The sequence below is a fragment of the Gymnoscopelus braueri genome, assembly GCF_963280865.1.
Source record: "Gymnoscopelus braueri genome assembly, chromosome: 7".
NCBI classification, from domain to species: domain Eukaryota; kingdom Metazoa; phylum Chordata; class Actinopteri; order Myctophiformes; family Myctophidae; genus Gymnoscopelus; species Gymnoscopelus braueri.
Genome location: NC_137608.1, coordinates 7,956,963 through 7,970,005, shown reverse-complemented (window position 1 = coordinate 7,970,005; position 13,043 = coordinate 7,956,963). Strand labels below are relative to the sequence as shown.

General features: G+C 41.6%; 1 protein-coding gene across 1 annotated transcript in view; it reads right to left on the bottom strand.

Moving 5' to 3' along the window:
* Positions 1-13,043, bottom strand: part of LOC308088847 (tight junction protein 2-like) — a 70,776-nt gene that overhangs the window by 19,522 nt on the left and 38,211 nt on the right. The window contains exons 3-9 of the mRNA XM_080433434.1: positions 12,531-12,655; positions 11,305-11,407; positions 9,853-10,228; positions 9,309-9,449; positions 8,256-8,359; positions 6,894-7,047; positions 444-552 (exon numbers count right to left, since the gene is read on the bottom strand). Coding sequence (XP_080289560.1) covers positions 444-552; positions 6,894-7,047; positions 8,256-8,359; positions 9,309-9,449; positions 9,853-10,228; positions 11,305-11,407; positions 12,531-12,655 — 1,112 coding nt within the window. The remainder of the gene's footprint in view (positions 1-443; positions 553-6,893; positions 7,048-8,255; positions 8,360-9,308; positions 9,450-9,852; positions 10,229-11,304; positions 11,408-12,530; positions 12,656-13,043) is intronic.

The following is a 13,043-nucleotide window of genomic DNA, read 5'->3' as shown; positions in this document are numbered from 1 at the left end:
CCAAAATCTTTGTGTGAAGGGGAACATTAGCCGAAAATAGCCGATCTACAAGCTCAAAACGCCTGCCAGCACGAGGCGTTGAGAGCTTGTAGATCTGCTATTTTTGCAGAGTTGGTGTGGAGGGAAAAAGAGCAGACCAAGTAACAGAGCCAACGGTCAAGTTGAGGGTTTATATTGGTCATTATTGAGAGTTTAAAAGGTTGAACTGTCTGAAAATACACATTAGCATGAATCCAACCATCTATGAAATCTATGAAAAATAAATGTGTTTAATCTGCTACACAATTTTATACAATATATAGTTGGTGAGGGTGGGGGGGTCCCTGCTTCATATCTCTCTCAGCTAAGGGGTCCTTGGCCTGAAAAACGTTGAAGACCCCTGGATAAAATCAATACGTTTGATAAACGGTCTCCTCCCTATACGTCGTCTCCATCGGTCCTACCTGATGTGCCCGTCGCGTTCGTTGGACGAATGAGAGGAGAGGTCGGACTGGCGCGACCTCCGGCCCTCCGCTGGCGAGTAGGAATGGAAGGACTCCATCTCCGACATGTCTGACAACACGGACGGACAGACAAGACACAGAAAGACAAACAAGAGACCACCGTGAAAGACCGCCAACCACAATAGATATATATACACACGTAGATATACCTCGTTGGCCGCTGCATGCTGTACATGGTTCTCAAAGTGGGGTCCGGGGACCCCCAGGGGTCCTTGAGGGAGTTCCAGGGGGTCCCCGGATAAATGATAGATAGTTAGGAACCAAATGGACCCTTATGGGTCTGTAACTCAGAGAGTGCACAAATGGAACTATTTGTACACTCTCAGAGTTAAATTAACATTGATTTTACAATATAAATTGGGGTCCCAGAGATAGAAATGCCATTAAATGGGGGGTCCGTAGCCTAATGCATGTCAAACTGGGGGTCCTTGAAATTAAAATGGCTGAGAATCACTGCTAGAGCTGTAAAAAAAATCTTCTCTTATGGGGCTCCCTGGCATATATTTTCAAATGGGGGGTCCGCGGGCTAATAAGTGTCAATTTGGGGGTCCTTGACATGAAAATGTTTGAGAACCACTGCTGTACATTGTATTGGAGAGATGCGTCGTCACAGGCTGCCATGTTATCTGGGCCTCCTATAGACCGCCGAAGTCTGACGTCATTTACACATCCTTTGTTTGTCTACCTGGTTCGCAGTTTTCCACCCCCGTTCTGAATCCCATAGACGTATTTAATATCGCGTCAAATAAGAACTGTGTTACAAAAATAAACAAATGACCACGGCGGGTTGACTCTTATGGATATGAAGCATCAACTGACGGTGAGAAAACGCTAATGTTACTTCCGCCGAATTAGTTACATTTTCGCCAGAAACAGACTGTATCAAATATAAGTGACTGACTATCATAAACGATACAGAACCTCCTCCCTGACAATAACGCCGACACGCGGTGTTTATTTTTGGACCACAATTCTTATATGAGACGATTCTAAGATGACCCAATGTTATTCTCCATAGAGAAATTACTTCCGCAAACCTGGGGATGAACGAGTGACGTCAGGACTTCGGTGCTCTATAGTGCATGTAAGCCCCATGCACAGTATGTCTATTCAATTAACCCCTTAAGACCCAAGGCCGATTCTAATGCCTTCTAAATCAGTAGTTCTTAAATCTTTTTCGTGCCAACGACCCCCAAATTGAAATGTATTTGGCCGTGGACCCCCAACTGAAAATGTTGTGTGCCAGAGACCTCCAGAAGAGAAGAATTGTGTTAAAATCTTTCAAGCACTTTCAGGATTTTTCCAAAAAGGTTCAAAAATAGATACTTTGTTAAATAGTTTAGATTAAAAAATCTTAAAACATATCTTTTTTTAGATAATGATTATAAAACAGAAAGCATTTCAGTCTCAGGTACTTGCATACAACTCTTACATTGGAGTTATGGCAAGAAGCTGACTCGGCTATGGCGACGACGTTGAGCTACAACCCCAGCGGCCAATGAGGCGTCTACGTATTCATGTCTATGTCAACCACTCCTAACAGACATCTCCAGATGTTGTGCCACCATTAGAAACCCCATTGGATGAGGAAGCTCCCTCCCAGACAGTCACCAGACATTGAAGCCCCCATCCCAGGACCCGGAGACAGGCAGACCCCAGACATTGAACCCCTTTCCCAGAAAGACACCAGACATTGAAGCCCCAAGACAGACCCCAGACATTGAAGCCCCCCGCTGGCAAACACAGTGAAGCACAGTTATTGAAGAAGGAAGCTGGAAGGTAGGAAGGAGGAAGGTTTTAGGACAGGTTTAGGACATGGTCTGTCGCCACCTAGTGGAATGTATCTACATGCATACTCATGGTTTTAGTCACCAACAACATTTTAAAACAAACAAGTTGTTAATGTTAATGAATGATTGCCAACGAGTACAGAAGATTAAAGCTACACCCAAACTCACAGAATTACTTTTCTTTTCTAGCAATTACTCACAGAGCCAGCCCTGACCAATTGGTCAGAGCCGGCTGTAGACAATTCCACCATCGACGGCTGTGTTCATATACTCACACTGAAATGACTTTGTTTTCATCTTAAAAACAGACATTTAATAAGTAAAAAATGATAATAAGGCTATTGCACAACAACCAAAAACTAATTGAAAACAAGACAATGATTTAAAGAATACAGTAATAAATGACGTAATAAAGGAATAATGATATAAATACGGATATTGCACAGAATACAAACCAAATTGAAAACAAATCTATATGATTTAGATAGACCAGTGCTAATAACAAGGGGTTTTCAACTGGTGGTCCGCAGACCACTGGTGGTCCGTTAAGGTCTTGCATGTGGTCTCTGGTCATGCATTCAGTAATGTAGGATAGCAGGGATTAAAGCAAATAACTAATCGCACAACTGAAAATGAGTGTAAATCTGTGTTTTGTGAAACAGCGTGAAAGGAGTCCTCCACATTAGTGTTGTTTTCTAAACAATTAACACAATATGTAGAATTATAATCTTTATAGGTATTATAATTCTAAACCCATTTCTTGCTGTTCTACATACAGCCAACCAGATTAAGGCTTTAGCCTTTGCTTTTATGATGTTTGACTGAGTTTAATACTCTTTAATTTAATCATGACTGAGAACTTTAATCCATGAGGAATTAAATACATTTAGTCCAACTGTTGGTATTTGTGTGATATGAAGACAGTGTGCTTATTACATCATTATCAGTGGTCATTTGAGGAGGCGTGTGCTTCAATAGTACAAAGTACTTCAAGTTGAACTACTCAGTGGTCTAAAGTAACTAAGTACATTTACGTATTTAAGTACAATTTTGAGGTATTTTTTACTTTACTGGAGTATTTCCAATTTTCAGTACTTTTACTTCTACTCCACTACATCTCAGAGGCAAATATTGCACTTTTACTCCACTACAATTATTTGAAAACTTTAGTTACTAGTTACTTTTTTTTAAATATTATTACAAAACATACATTAACCACTTCAGCCCTATATACATTTCGGCCATTTGAAAATAGCCGATCTACAAGCTCACAATGTGTCGCATTGTGAGCTTGTAGATCAGGGTTAGGGTAGGTAGTATTGATACTTTTACTTGAGTAAAAAAATGTTAGTACTTTTTCCACCACTGAAACTACTACACAAGCGGTTCAGCCCATTGACAAGAGGAAAATGTATGAAACACAGACCCTTGTGCAGTTCTGGATGAGTTATCTGGCGGAATTCCCAGAGCTTACAGCAAAAGCAAAGTGTTTTCTTTTCTTTGTTTCCTTTTTTGCTTTACCTTTTGCAACTGCGTACCTCTGTGAGGATGTTTTTTTTCCGCACTGGCATAAGTACAGGGCAAGGATGCAGCCCGAAAATAACATGAGCCTGAATAAGAATTCAGGGTGGTGGTCGCGCCCCTGGTTCACAATCAGTTGAAACCCCCTTGCCCTAAACATACAATATGAAGGAATTTGCGTTGGGCTTTATCTGAGTAGATAATAAGGTGTTTTATTCTCAATCAGAGGAATCTCCTGTCACATCTCGCACGTATGCACACAGAGAGAGGGAGAGAAAGAGAGGAGGGGGGGGATTGATGCATATCTATCAATCAATCAATGATTTAGATCAGCTGTGTGCCACAGCTGATTGAGGGCATTGAGTGATACAGTTGCTAATAAAGAACTTAAGCGAGAGGGCTGTGGAGCAGAAGGCTGAGGTAACCTAAGTCTGTATGACTATCCAAGTGGTCCTCAGCTCGTGTCAGGGCCTGCAGACACACACACACTACAGTATGTGCACATGATTTAGCGTGTGTGTAATCAAACTGAATGAATGAACTGTACACAAAAATCCTGCACGTCCAAGGCATGTGAGCAGCCCTTTAAGCAAGGCACTGTGACCCGTCCTGCCTCCAGTACGCTGCAGTGACTGTAGAACAAGAATTATGACACGATATGATGTCCTTACATCAGTACAATAGGATTCAGCAGGTCTGTATGCATTGCATGTGAATATGAGAGAGAGAGAGTGAGAGACAGAGAGAGAGAGGGAGAGAGAGAATTTGGCACGGTGGTGTGAAGTGACAATATGGAATTAATGAATGTTTCAATGATAAAATAAAGTGTTGCACTTCATACACTGTTAGGACAAAACATGAATATGTTACCATGCTGAAAATTCTATAAACATTCTTACCCACTTTATGATTAAGGCTCGTCATGAAACGTTCTGCTTTCAGAAAAAAAAGTTGTTACCTTTGATAATATGATAAAAAGCAATAGGACACATTCTAGACCAGTAGTTCTCAAACTTGTTTGGCTTCAGTACCACCTTTCCCTGATTTCTGAATCCGAGTACCCTCTTTACCCGACTACAAACTTTGCCTAGAAAACTGCAAGAGAAAACCGTAGCTAGGTTATGATGCTATGAATGAATGATAACCTACCTTATGAATAATAGAGTGAAAGAGCTGTAATTAGCGGCCCGGTAAACCCAATTAGTGCCTCCTGAGCTAATTTTTTTTTTTTACTTTGGCCGTAATATAGCAACCAATTATGTTCAAAATAAAACAGCAAAATGAATAAGTATTGCTTTCTATTCAATAACAGTTGTGCTATGCTAGTCATGCTTTTGATTTAGTTTGGTGTAACACTTTACATGTCAGCAGGTTCACACAAAGTGTATGAATGTTTTATCATGAAACATAACACGAAAGGAAAAGTGTTTCCACCTTTTCTCACGTACTCCCTGTAGTGCCTCAACGGACCCCTAGGGGTACACATTTCCCCATTTGAGAAACACTGCTCTAGAATTACAGAATAATCAGGTTAACACAACATCACGCAACAACACAACGAGTGTTACTTGTTCCATTGGCATTATTCAACTTAAAAATACACACAATACAAAGTACATAGTGATTAAAATATCTTTTATTGAATTTAGGAAAATAGATTAAAAAGTTTTAGAAGCTTAGAGCAGTGAAAAGAGAAGTGCAAAGTATGGAAGAAAAAAAATATGCTTTTACAACTTTTTTGCTCTGGTTGTAACAGCTTTATAATAAGGCAACACACTCAGTCTCTCTGGGCTGGTTCTTCCATCTAAAAGTATGACATATTATCTGGAAGAGAGAACAAACAGAAATTGCCCTTTTGAGCAATCGGAGGAAATTGCTTCTTTTGTCGTCAATATTGAGTTCAATTTCATTTCAATTCGTTTTCCGTTTTCAAAACAGAAAGGGGCGTCAAAACAACATTTCAGGTTATCACAGCCAATGCTCAGCAAGACAGTTATTAATAACCACTCAGGCCCTGTTTTACACGTTGTCATAGGATGGTGGCGCACGGCGGAAATAAGACGATATAAGCTCACAACGCGTTGGGATCCGGAAACCGGATCCAACATTGAGGAACCGGAATGGGTTCCATCACATTTGGAACCAGTTTCCAGAACAAATGGAACCAAATGGACCCTTATGGGTCCATTTGGTTCCATTTGTACGCTCTCAGAGTTACAGACCTGTAAGGGTCCATTTGGAACTCTCTCAAGTATCCCAGAGGGTCCCTGGACCCCACTTTGTGAACCAGTGAGGTATATATAGGAATATATAGGAACCGTTGAGAGGGAACCATTAAGGAACCGGAATCGTTAAAATCTTAAAGGATCTCCAACCCTAGTCACAATGCGCCGCGTTGTGAGCCTGTGGATCGCTTATTTTGGGGATTTTTCTTTCTTAAACAGGGACACCAGGTTGAAAGTGGTTAATAATGGCATACAGTTGCTACGCAGCTGCGGGTCGACATGTGACACTGCGGGGGTTTCGGCATTTATTTTTAACCCCTTAAATGCCAGCTTTCTTTTTTCCACCTCAGTCGGGTGTGGGTCTAAATATGCTTCATGGCTGTTGGTTGTCTTGGAATGTTGAAATAATGCCACTGGATACATCATATAACAGTTACCCACTTTGAAGAACAAACTCAAAAACAAAACTAAATGTTAACCATGTACTCTTTCACTGGTATATTTTTTACAATAACCATTACACATAAAAGTGTTTTTTCTTCTTCTCCAAACACAATGTTTTGTTGTGAGTGTCTACCTCCAACACAACGTTCATTTTAAAATACATAAATACCGTAATTTGTGCGTGAGTGTCTAGGGCAGACCAACACAAAAAAAATAGTGTTTAATAGTGCTTAGGGAAGTTGTCAAAAAGTTAATTAACGTGTAACGGTTATGGTGGAAAAAATAAACCAGTGAACGTTTATATAAAAAATAACCTTTGTTTCATCGTAAAAAAGTGACAGTATGACAGTATGACGATGCGAGCTCGTAACTTGGGGTCTAGCGGTGTGGTGCGTTAGTGTGCGACTCACCTTCGGGCTCAGAGTCGGAGTCGGCGAGGGGCGGGATGCGGACCAGGATCTGACGCCGGTCCCTCTGGACCACCAGCTGCAGCTTGCCCCGGGACCGCTCGATCAGCTTCCCAGCGTCGCTCAGGGACAGGTTCTCTGTCACCGTCCCGTTGATCTGCCACACATACATGCAGTTAACATGGATTAACCCACGAAGACCTGAGGCCGATTCAAATGTCTTCTAAATCATTTTCAGAAAAACTTATGTTGCTATACATCAGCGGTTCTCAAAATGTCAAGGACCACCCAAAATTATATGAATTTTGCCACAAACCCCCCATCTCAAAATAAGTTGTTCCAGGGGACCCCCAAAAGCAAAGATTGGAGGTAAACATTTTCACTTAAAAACATATTTGCACAAATCTTCACGATAAAAAAAAAAATGCAGATCTACCTCATAGTGCGGCACGAAGTGACGCGCTATGAGCTTGTATATCTGCTATAGCCAAAGTATAAAATAATGGTTTTGGGCTTTTGAGCTCAAATCTAAAATGACAGATGCTTTAAAGCAAAATAAAATCTCACAAGTGAAATAATTTTGTTTACGCAGAGTCCTAATCAACGATTTTGTGAAACAATTAGCACAATGTGTAGAATTATGGTGTTTTGGTAGCCATACAGCCCACTAGCCTGGCATGGCCAGACTAATATCACTGCGTAGATATTAGTCTGGAATCTCTGTGTGGAACCTGCATTTCCGAGGGGCAAATTAAAAAAATGCCTCTTGTGATAAACCCGCCCCACGTTTGCATACTGGGCCCTGATTGGTCCCTCACAACTTCGGAGGGAGAGAAATCCAATCTCTATTGAGAGGGGTCAAACCTAATCTGCCACGGGCAATTTATTTTTTGCAATGGCAGATTCGTCTGGAACCAGGCTAACAGCCCACCAGTTGAAGAAATTGCAGATTAATGCAAAAGTCTGTCATACCAGCACTGACAAAAAAGGATAGTCATTTTGTATTTTTAAAAAAATGCCAGACGCCAACCTTTGCTTTTATGAAATATCTGAGATAATTAGGATTTTCTGGAAGATTAATGAACATGCATTCAATTGCTAGTTTCACCACTTATATACTCTTAATCTTCAAATAACAAATGACCGGAAATATGTAAGCTTGTAGATTTTTGACACCATCAATGTCTTTAATGGAAAATCCAAATAAAGAAATGAGAGCGAAATGAGAGCATGCTAAGCGAGAGAAATGAGCGCGCTAAGCTTGTAGATCTGCTATTTTCAAGGGAAGATATTTAAATGTAGAGCGAAAATGGAAAAGCATGGAGTCGTGAGGGACTTGGTTGGTGGCTGTTTGCTTTGGCACACCTTCAGAATGATGTCCCCCTCCTGCAGGTTGCCATCCTTGGCGGCCAGGCCGGTGCTGGTCATCTCCTTGATGAAGATCTGGCTGCCCAGGCGGAGACCGTACTCTACCAGGACAAAAACAGTGGTGGGAGAAGTACTCAGATCTGTTACTTAACCCATTGAGACCTGTTGCTACCTATACGTTGTTATACCTTTCAATCCGGATGCCACCTCTGTGTCTCATTAGTTGTTGCTATAATATAGTAACTACATTTTTTATTTTTTATTTTTAGTAAGAATTTGAACGTTTTCAGAAAACTATGGTTAGGTTTTAGAAGGCGTTTTTAGAATCGGCCTCAGGTCTAAATGGGTTAAGTCAAAAGTAGCAATACCACAATAAAATGTAGAAATGCTCCGTTTACAAGTAAAGGTCCTGTATTTGTATTTACTTGATTAAAGGTACAAAAGTATTAGCATCAAAGTGCACTTTACAGCAGTGGTTCTCAATCAGTGGTCCGGGGACCACCAGTGGTCCCTGAGGAGTTTCCAGGTGGTCCCCAGCTAAATGATTGAGAGTTGGTAACCAAATGGACCCTTATAGATCCTTAACTCATGAGAGTGTAAAATGAAACCAAATGGACTCTTACGGGTCCATTTGGTTTCATTTTACACTCAAGAGTTAAATTATCGTTAAACATCTGCATCACTTAATTTACAAGAAGTCTACACGATTATGAGAATGTGGAAGAAATAAAGAATTGTTATTTTGACAAAATCTTATCCAATGATAACGAAATATTCTATACGTTTTGGGTATGAGAGGCTAAATCTCATCAAACGGTGGTTCCTTGGCTCAAATGCCGAATAAATAATGGATCTTTATATGAAAAGGGTTGAAAACCACTGCTTTACAGTACCAAAAGTAAAAGTACTCATTATGAATGGGCAATTTTTTATATATATATATATTATTATTTTTCAAACCGTAAGTATTCAAAAATCTAAAAGCTACCCCATTCCTTTTTTTGTTATGACTAACAGAGTATAAATGAGACAACACATAGTATATAGTACCTTCGTTGGGTCTGTTCTTGACCAGCAGGATGTTGACAGGTTTGTCCAGCGGCTCCAGCCTGGAAGGCTCTGGGGACGGGGTGGTCCCCTGCAGGTGCTCTCTGCTCTTGGCTCTGGAAATATACTTCCCCCCTCCTCCTCCTCCTCCGCCGCCTCCTCCTCCTCCTCCTCCTGGGTGATTTTTTTTTTAGAAATGTTCAAATATAGCTAATAAAAAAAGCTCACAATGGGACACATTGTGAGCTTGTAGATTGGGTATTTTTGCTACTTTTGGAAAAGATTTTTAAAGTATAAAATAAGTATATGGCCTGTTTTGGCCATTATTTACTGTAATTATTGGTACCATTTTTTGCAAGTTCTTTGTCAATTCTGTCGTGTGAAAATGTTGTTTGTTTACAAAGCCTAAAAAGGCAAACAGAAATAAAATAAAATGTGTATTCACAACGCCAAAAACATACTAAATCACAACTAAAATCATCGGCAATTACTCGTACGACAATTAATCGTCCACTAAAACGCCATGCCGGTGAGTGACAGCACCTACCTCCTCCTCCTCCGCGCTCGTACTCCGCTCTGTCTTTGCTCCGCCCCCGGCTGTGGTAGCGCGGGGCGCGGTCGGGGCTGGGGTCCTCCTGAAGCCCCCGGCCTCGGCTCCCCCCCTGACTCCTGGGGGCGTGTCTCTCCGGGCTGGGGGAGGCTCTGCCGCCGCCGCCTCCTCCTCCTCCTCTCTCCTGGCTCCTCCCACCTCCTCTGTTGTACTCGGGTTTCAGGTAGCCCTTGTCGTCGGGGGTGGGGTTTCGGCTGATGGTGTCGTGGTGCCAGCCGTTGTCGCGGTCGGCGTCATAGTACTGGGTGTCGAGGCTCTGCCCCCCCGGGGAGGGGGGCTGTTTCAGGGTCACCTTGCAGGGACGCTTCACCGTCTTGATGAGACGCGGGGAGGAGGAAAACGGGAATAGCGACGTTACAGCCCAATTCATACTAGGGTTCAAACACATTTTTACCGAAGCATTTTCTAAACTTTTCCATAACTTTCCACTATATTGTACCCCATTTATAGGCCTGTTATATGGCACAACAATGCTCTTGCTTCAGTGTGCTATGACCGAAAGGTTATGGTTAGTGTAGGGTTAAAGACAATACATAATCCTTCCGACGTCTGTAAAAAAAAAATCTGGTTTGCACAGGGTTTCCGAACTAGTTTGGAGAGTAAGGGCATCTGGAGATGCAGGAGTTCTGAGGAAAAGTTCTGAGATCGCCCATCAGAAATTCTGAATGTTGTTAATTTGTAATTATATCACCTCCTTTTGCGAAGAAAATATCAAATGTCAAAAGGAGCATGTACTGCCCTTTAGGGTTAGCAAAAATTGAAGCATGGAATAAGAATGACCTTTACATAGGACATTTGTGTCTACACACATGCAGCAGAATTCCATTCCATATTCCGTGCCACATCAGCTATCCTGCACAGCGCGCTGGAGCACGAGGCTCATTAACTGCTCGTGGTAAACTTTAAAATCCTCTCTGATTGATTTGTAGAGAGAGAGAGAGAGGGCGTCATGTGACAAAAATAATTAATATATAAGCTAACAATGCATCACGGTGCAATGTGCTGTTAGCTTGTACGTAGATCTATTCATTTTGTCACGTGATGCCCTGTATGCATCAGGCCGCACTCATGCATCCTGTGCAGTGCAGCATTACATTTGATCATGATCATTTTGCATAATGGGACATGTTTTTATGAACTAAATCAATAGCCAAAAACAACACAAAGCCAAACATTATCCAAACATTTGATTACTGAAACAACACAAAGCAAAACATTATCCAAACATTTGATTACTGTAAGACACTGCACCACACATTATAAAATAACCTCTCTTTATAGCAATATAACAATGACTCGGTAGTTTTCGGTTGTGAGAGCTTGGCAAATATTCCCCCCACAATAGGGATGCTAGTGTTCAAGTGGTGAAAGAGACAGCATCATACTCACTATCTTGGCCACTTTGCCACACTTGCGCAGCGACTGAACAGCGAATGAATGAGGCACATTTTCCATGGAGATGGTGTTGACCAGAACAACACGATCCTTCTCACTGAAAGACACAATACAGTACACAGCAACCATTACAATACAGTATACACAGCAACCATTACCACACAGTACACAGCAACCATTACTAATTACTGTAAGGCAGTGTTTCTCAAACTTTTTCATGTCAAGGACACCCACATTGATTATGTAATTGTGCCAGGGACCTCCAGAAGAGAAGAAAATCCAAACATTTTCTATATTTTTAAATAGCAGATGTAGAGATCTGCTATTTTTGAATTGCCAACATATAAATGGATAAAGTGGCTAAAATGATTGTGGTGCTATGTTAACTACTTTTGCTGGAGACCCCTGGAAATCCCTAAAAAAAATGTTTTAAGGTACAGCTCAGTTTGTGACTAACCGCTTTGTAATTATGAGGATCTGTGTGTGTGTGTGTGTGTGTGTGTGTGTGTGTGTGTGTGTGTGTGTGTGTGTGTGTGTGTGTGTGTGTGTGTGTGTGTGTGTGTGTGTCCGCGGTTTATCTTGCAAACTGCTGAACCAATCAGATTGACAGTGCACACTGACGTACCGCCATTATGGAAGTCAGTGGGGCTTCTGAACGGGCTGAAGCCATGCCCAAATATGGAGTCAGAGTTATGGGTGGACTTATGAGAACCAAGTTTGAGAACCACTGAATTAAGGGGGCCGTGGCGTGTACACAGGAAGAGTTTTTGTGCAGCCAGCGCCTTTCTGCCATGCAGTGTTCATTTCGTCGACTAAAACTATGTCGACAACCTTTTTTCACTGACGAAAACTAAACAAAAACTAAGCTATGAAGACAAAAACTATGACTAAATACACTGACAATGGCATCAGGAAACAAAAACTAGACTAAAATGTTAGGGAGGGACTAGCGGAGAAGACATCCAGTAGAACTAAGACAAGTCATTTTATTCTTGGCTGCATGTGGATGGCACACTCCGGAAAATAGCCGATCTTTAAGCTCACAATGCGTCTGTGACGCGGTGTGAGCTTGTAGATCGGCTATTTTCCGGCACAGCTAAGTGCAAATCAGGCATTGCGATGCCATCAAAGCAAGCCAAAATAAAATATTGTCGATGTTGTGTGTATAATCCCTCTGAGCCAACGGGGCAAATGGCGGTTGGATGGTTTCGGTAACTTACAACAGCAGTCCATCGGCGGGTCCGCCCTGCAGCACGTCCGACACGATGATGGACGTCTCGCCGCTGTCCACGTTGGGGTTGTCCCGCCCTCCGGAGACGGCGATGCCAAAGCCCATCTTTGAGTCCTACAGAGGGGCAAAGCAATAAACCTTTATTGGTGGCAGCAGTTAGGAACGTAGGAGAGAGATAGATATAAATGAACATACACTGAACTAGACATGTTGTGATGCAATCTTAACCTCCTCTCAGCCATTCCAACTAAATCAGTCAGATGCTACTTGAATTTGGTTGCTGTCGGAAAGAAACCTCTCATCTTCATAATTTAACGTTTTGTGTTTTTTTCGTAAATTAATGCCCTATGTGATCATACTCAAAAGTAACAGATTATACAAGATACAATATATTGATATTTTTTTATTTGCATCCTGAAAAGTGAGACTTTTGGACATGAGCCTGAGGTTTCCACCAGACAGAGACGGTTTTGTATTGAGATGTTGTGATGTAGGTTAAAGT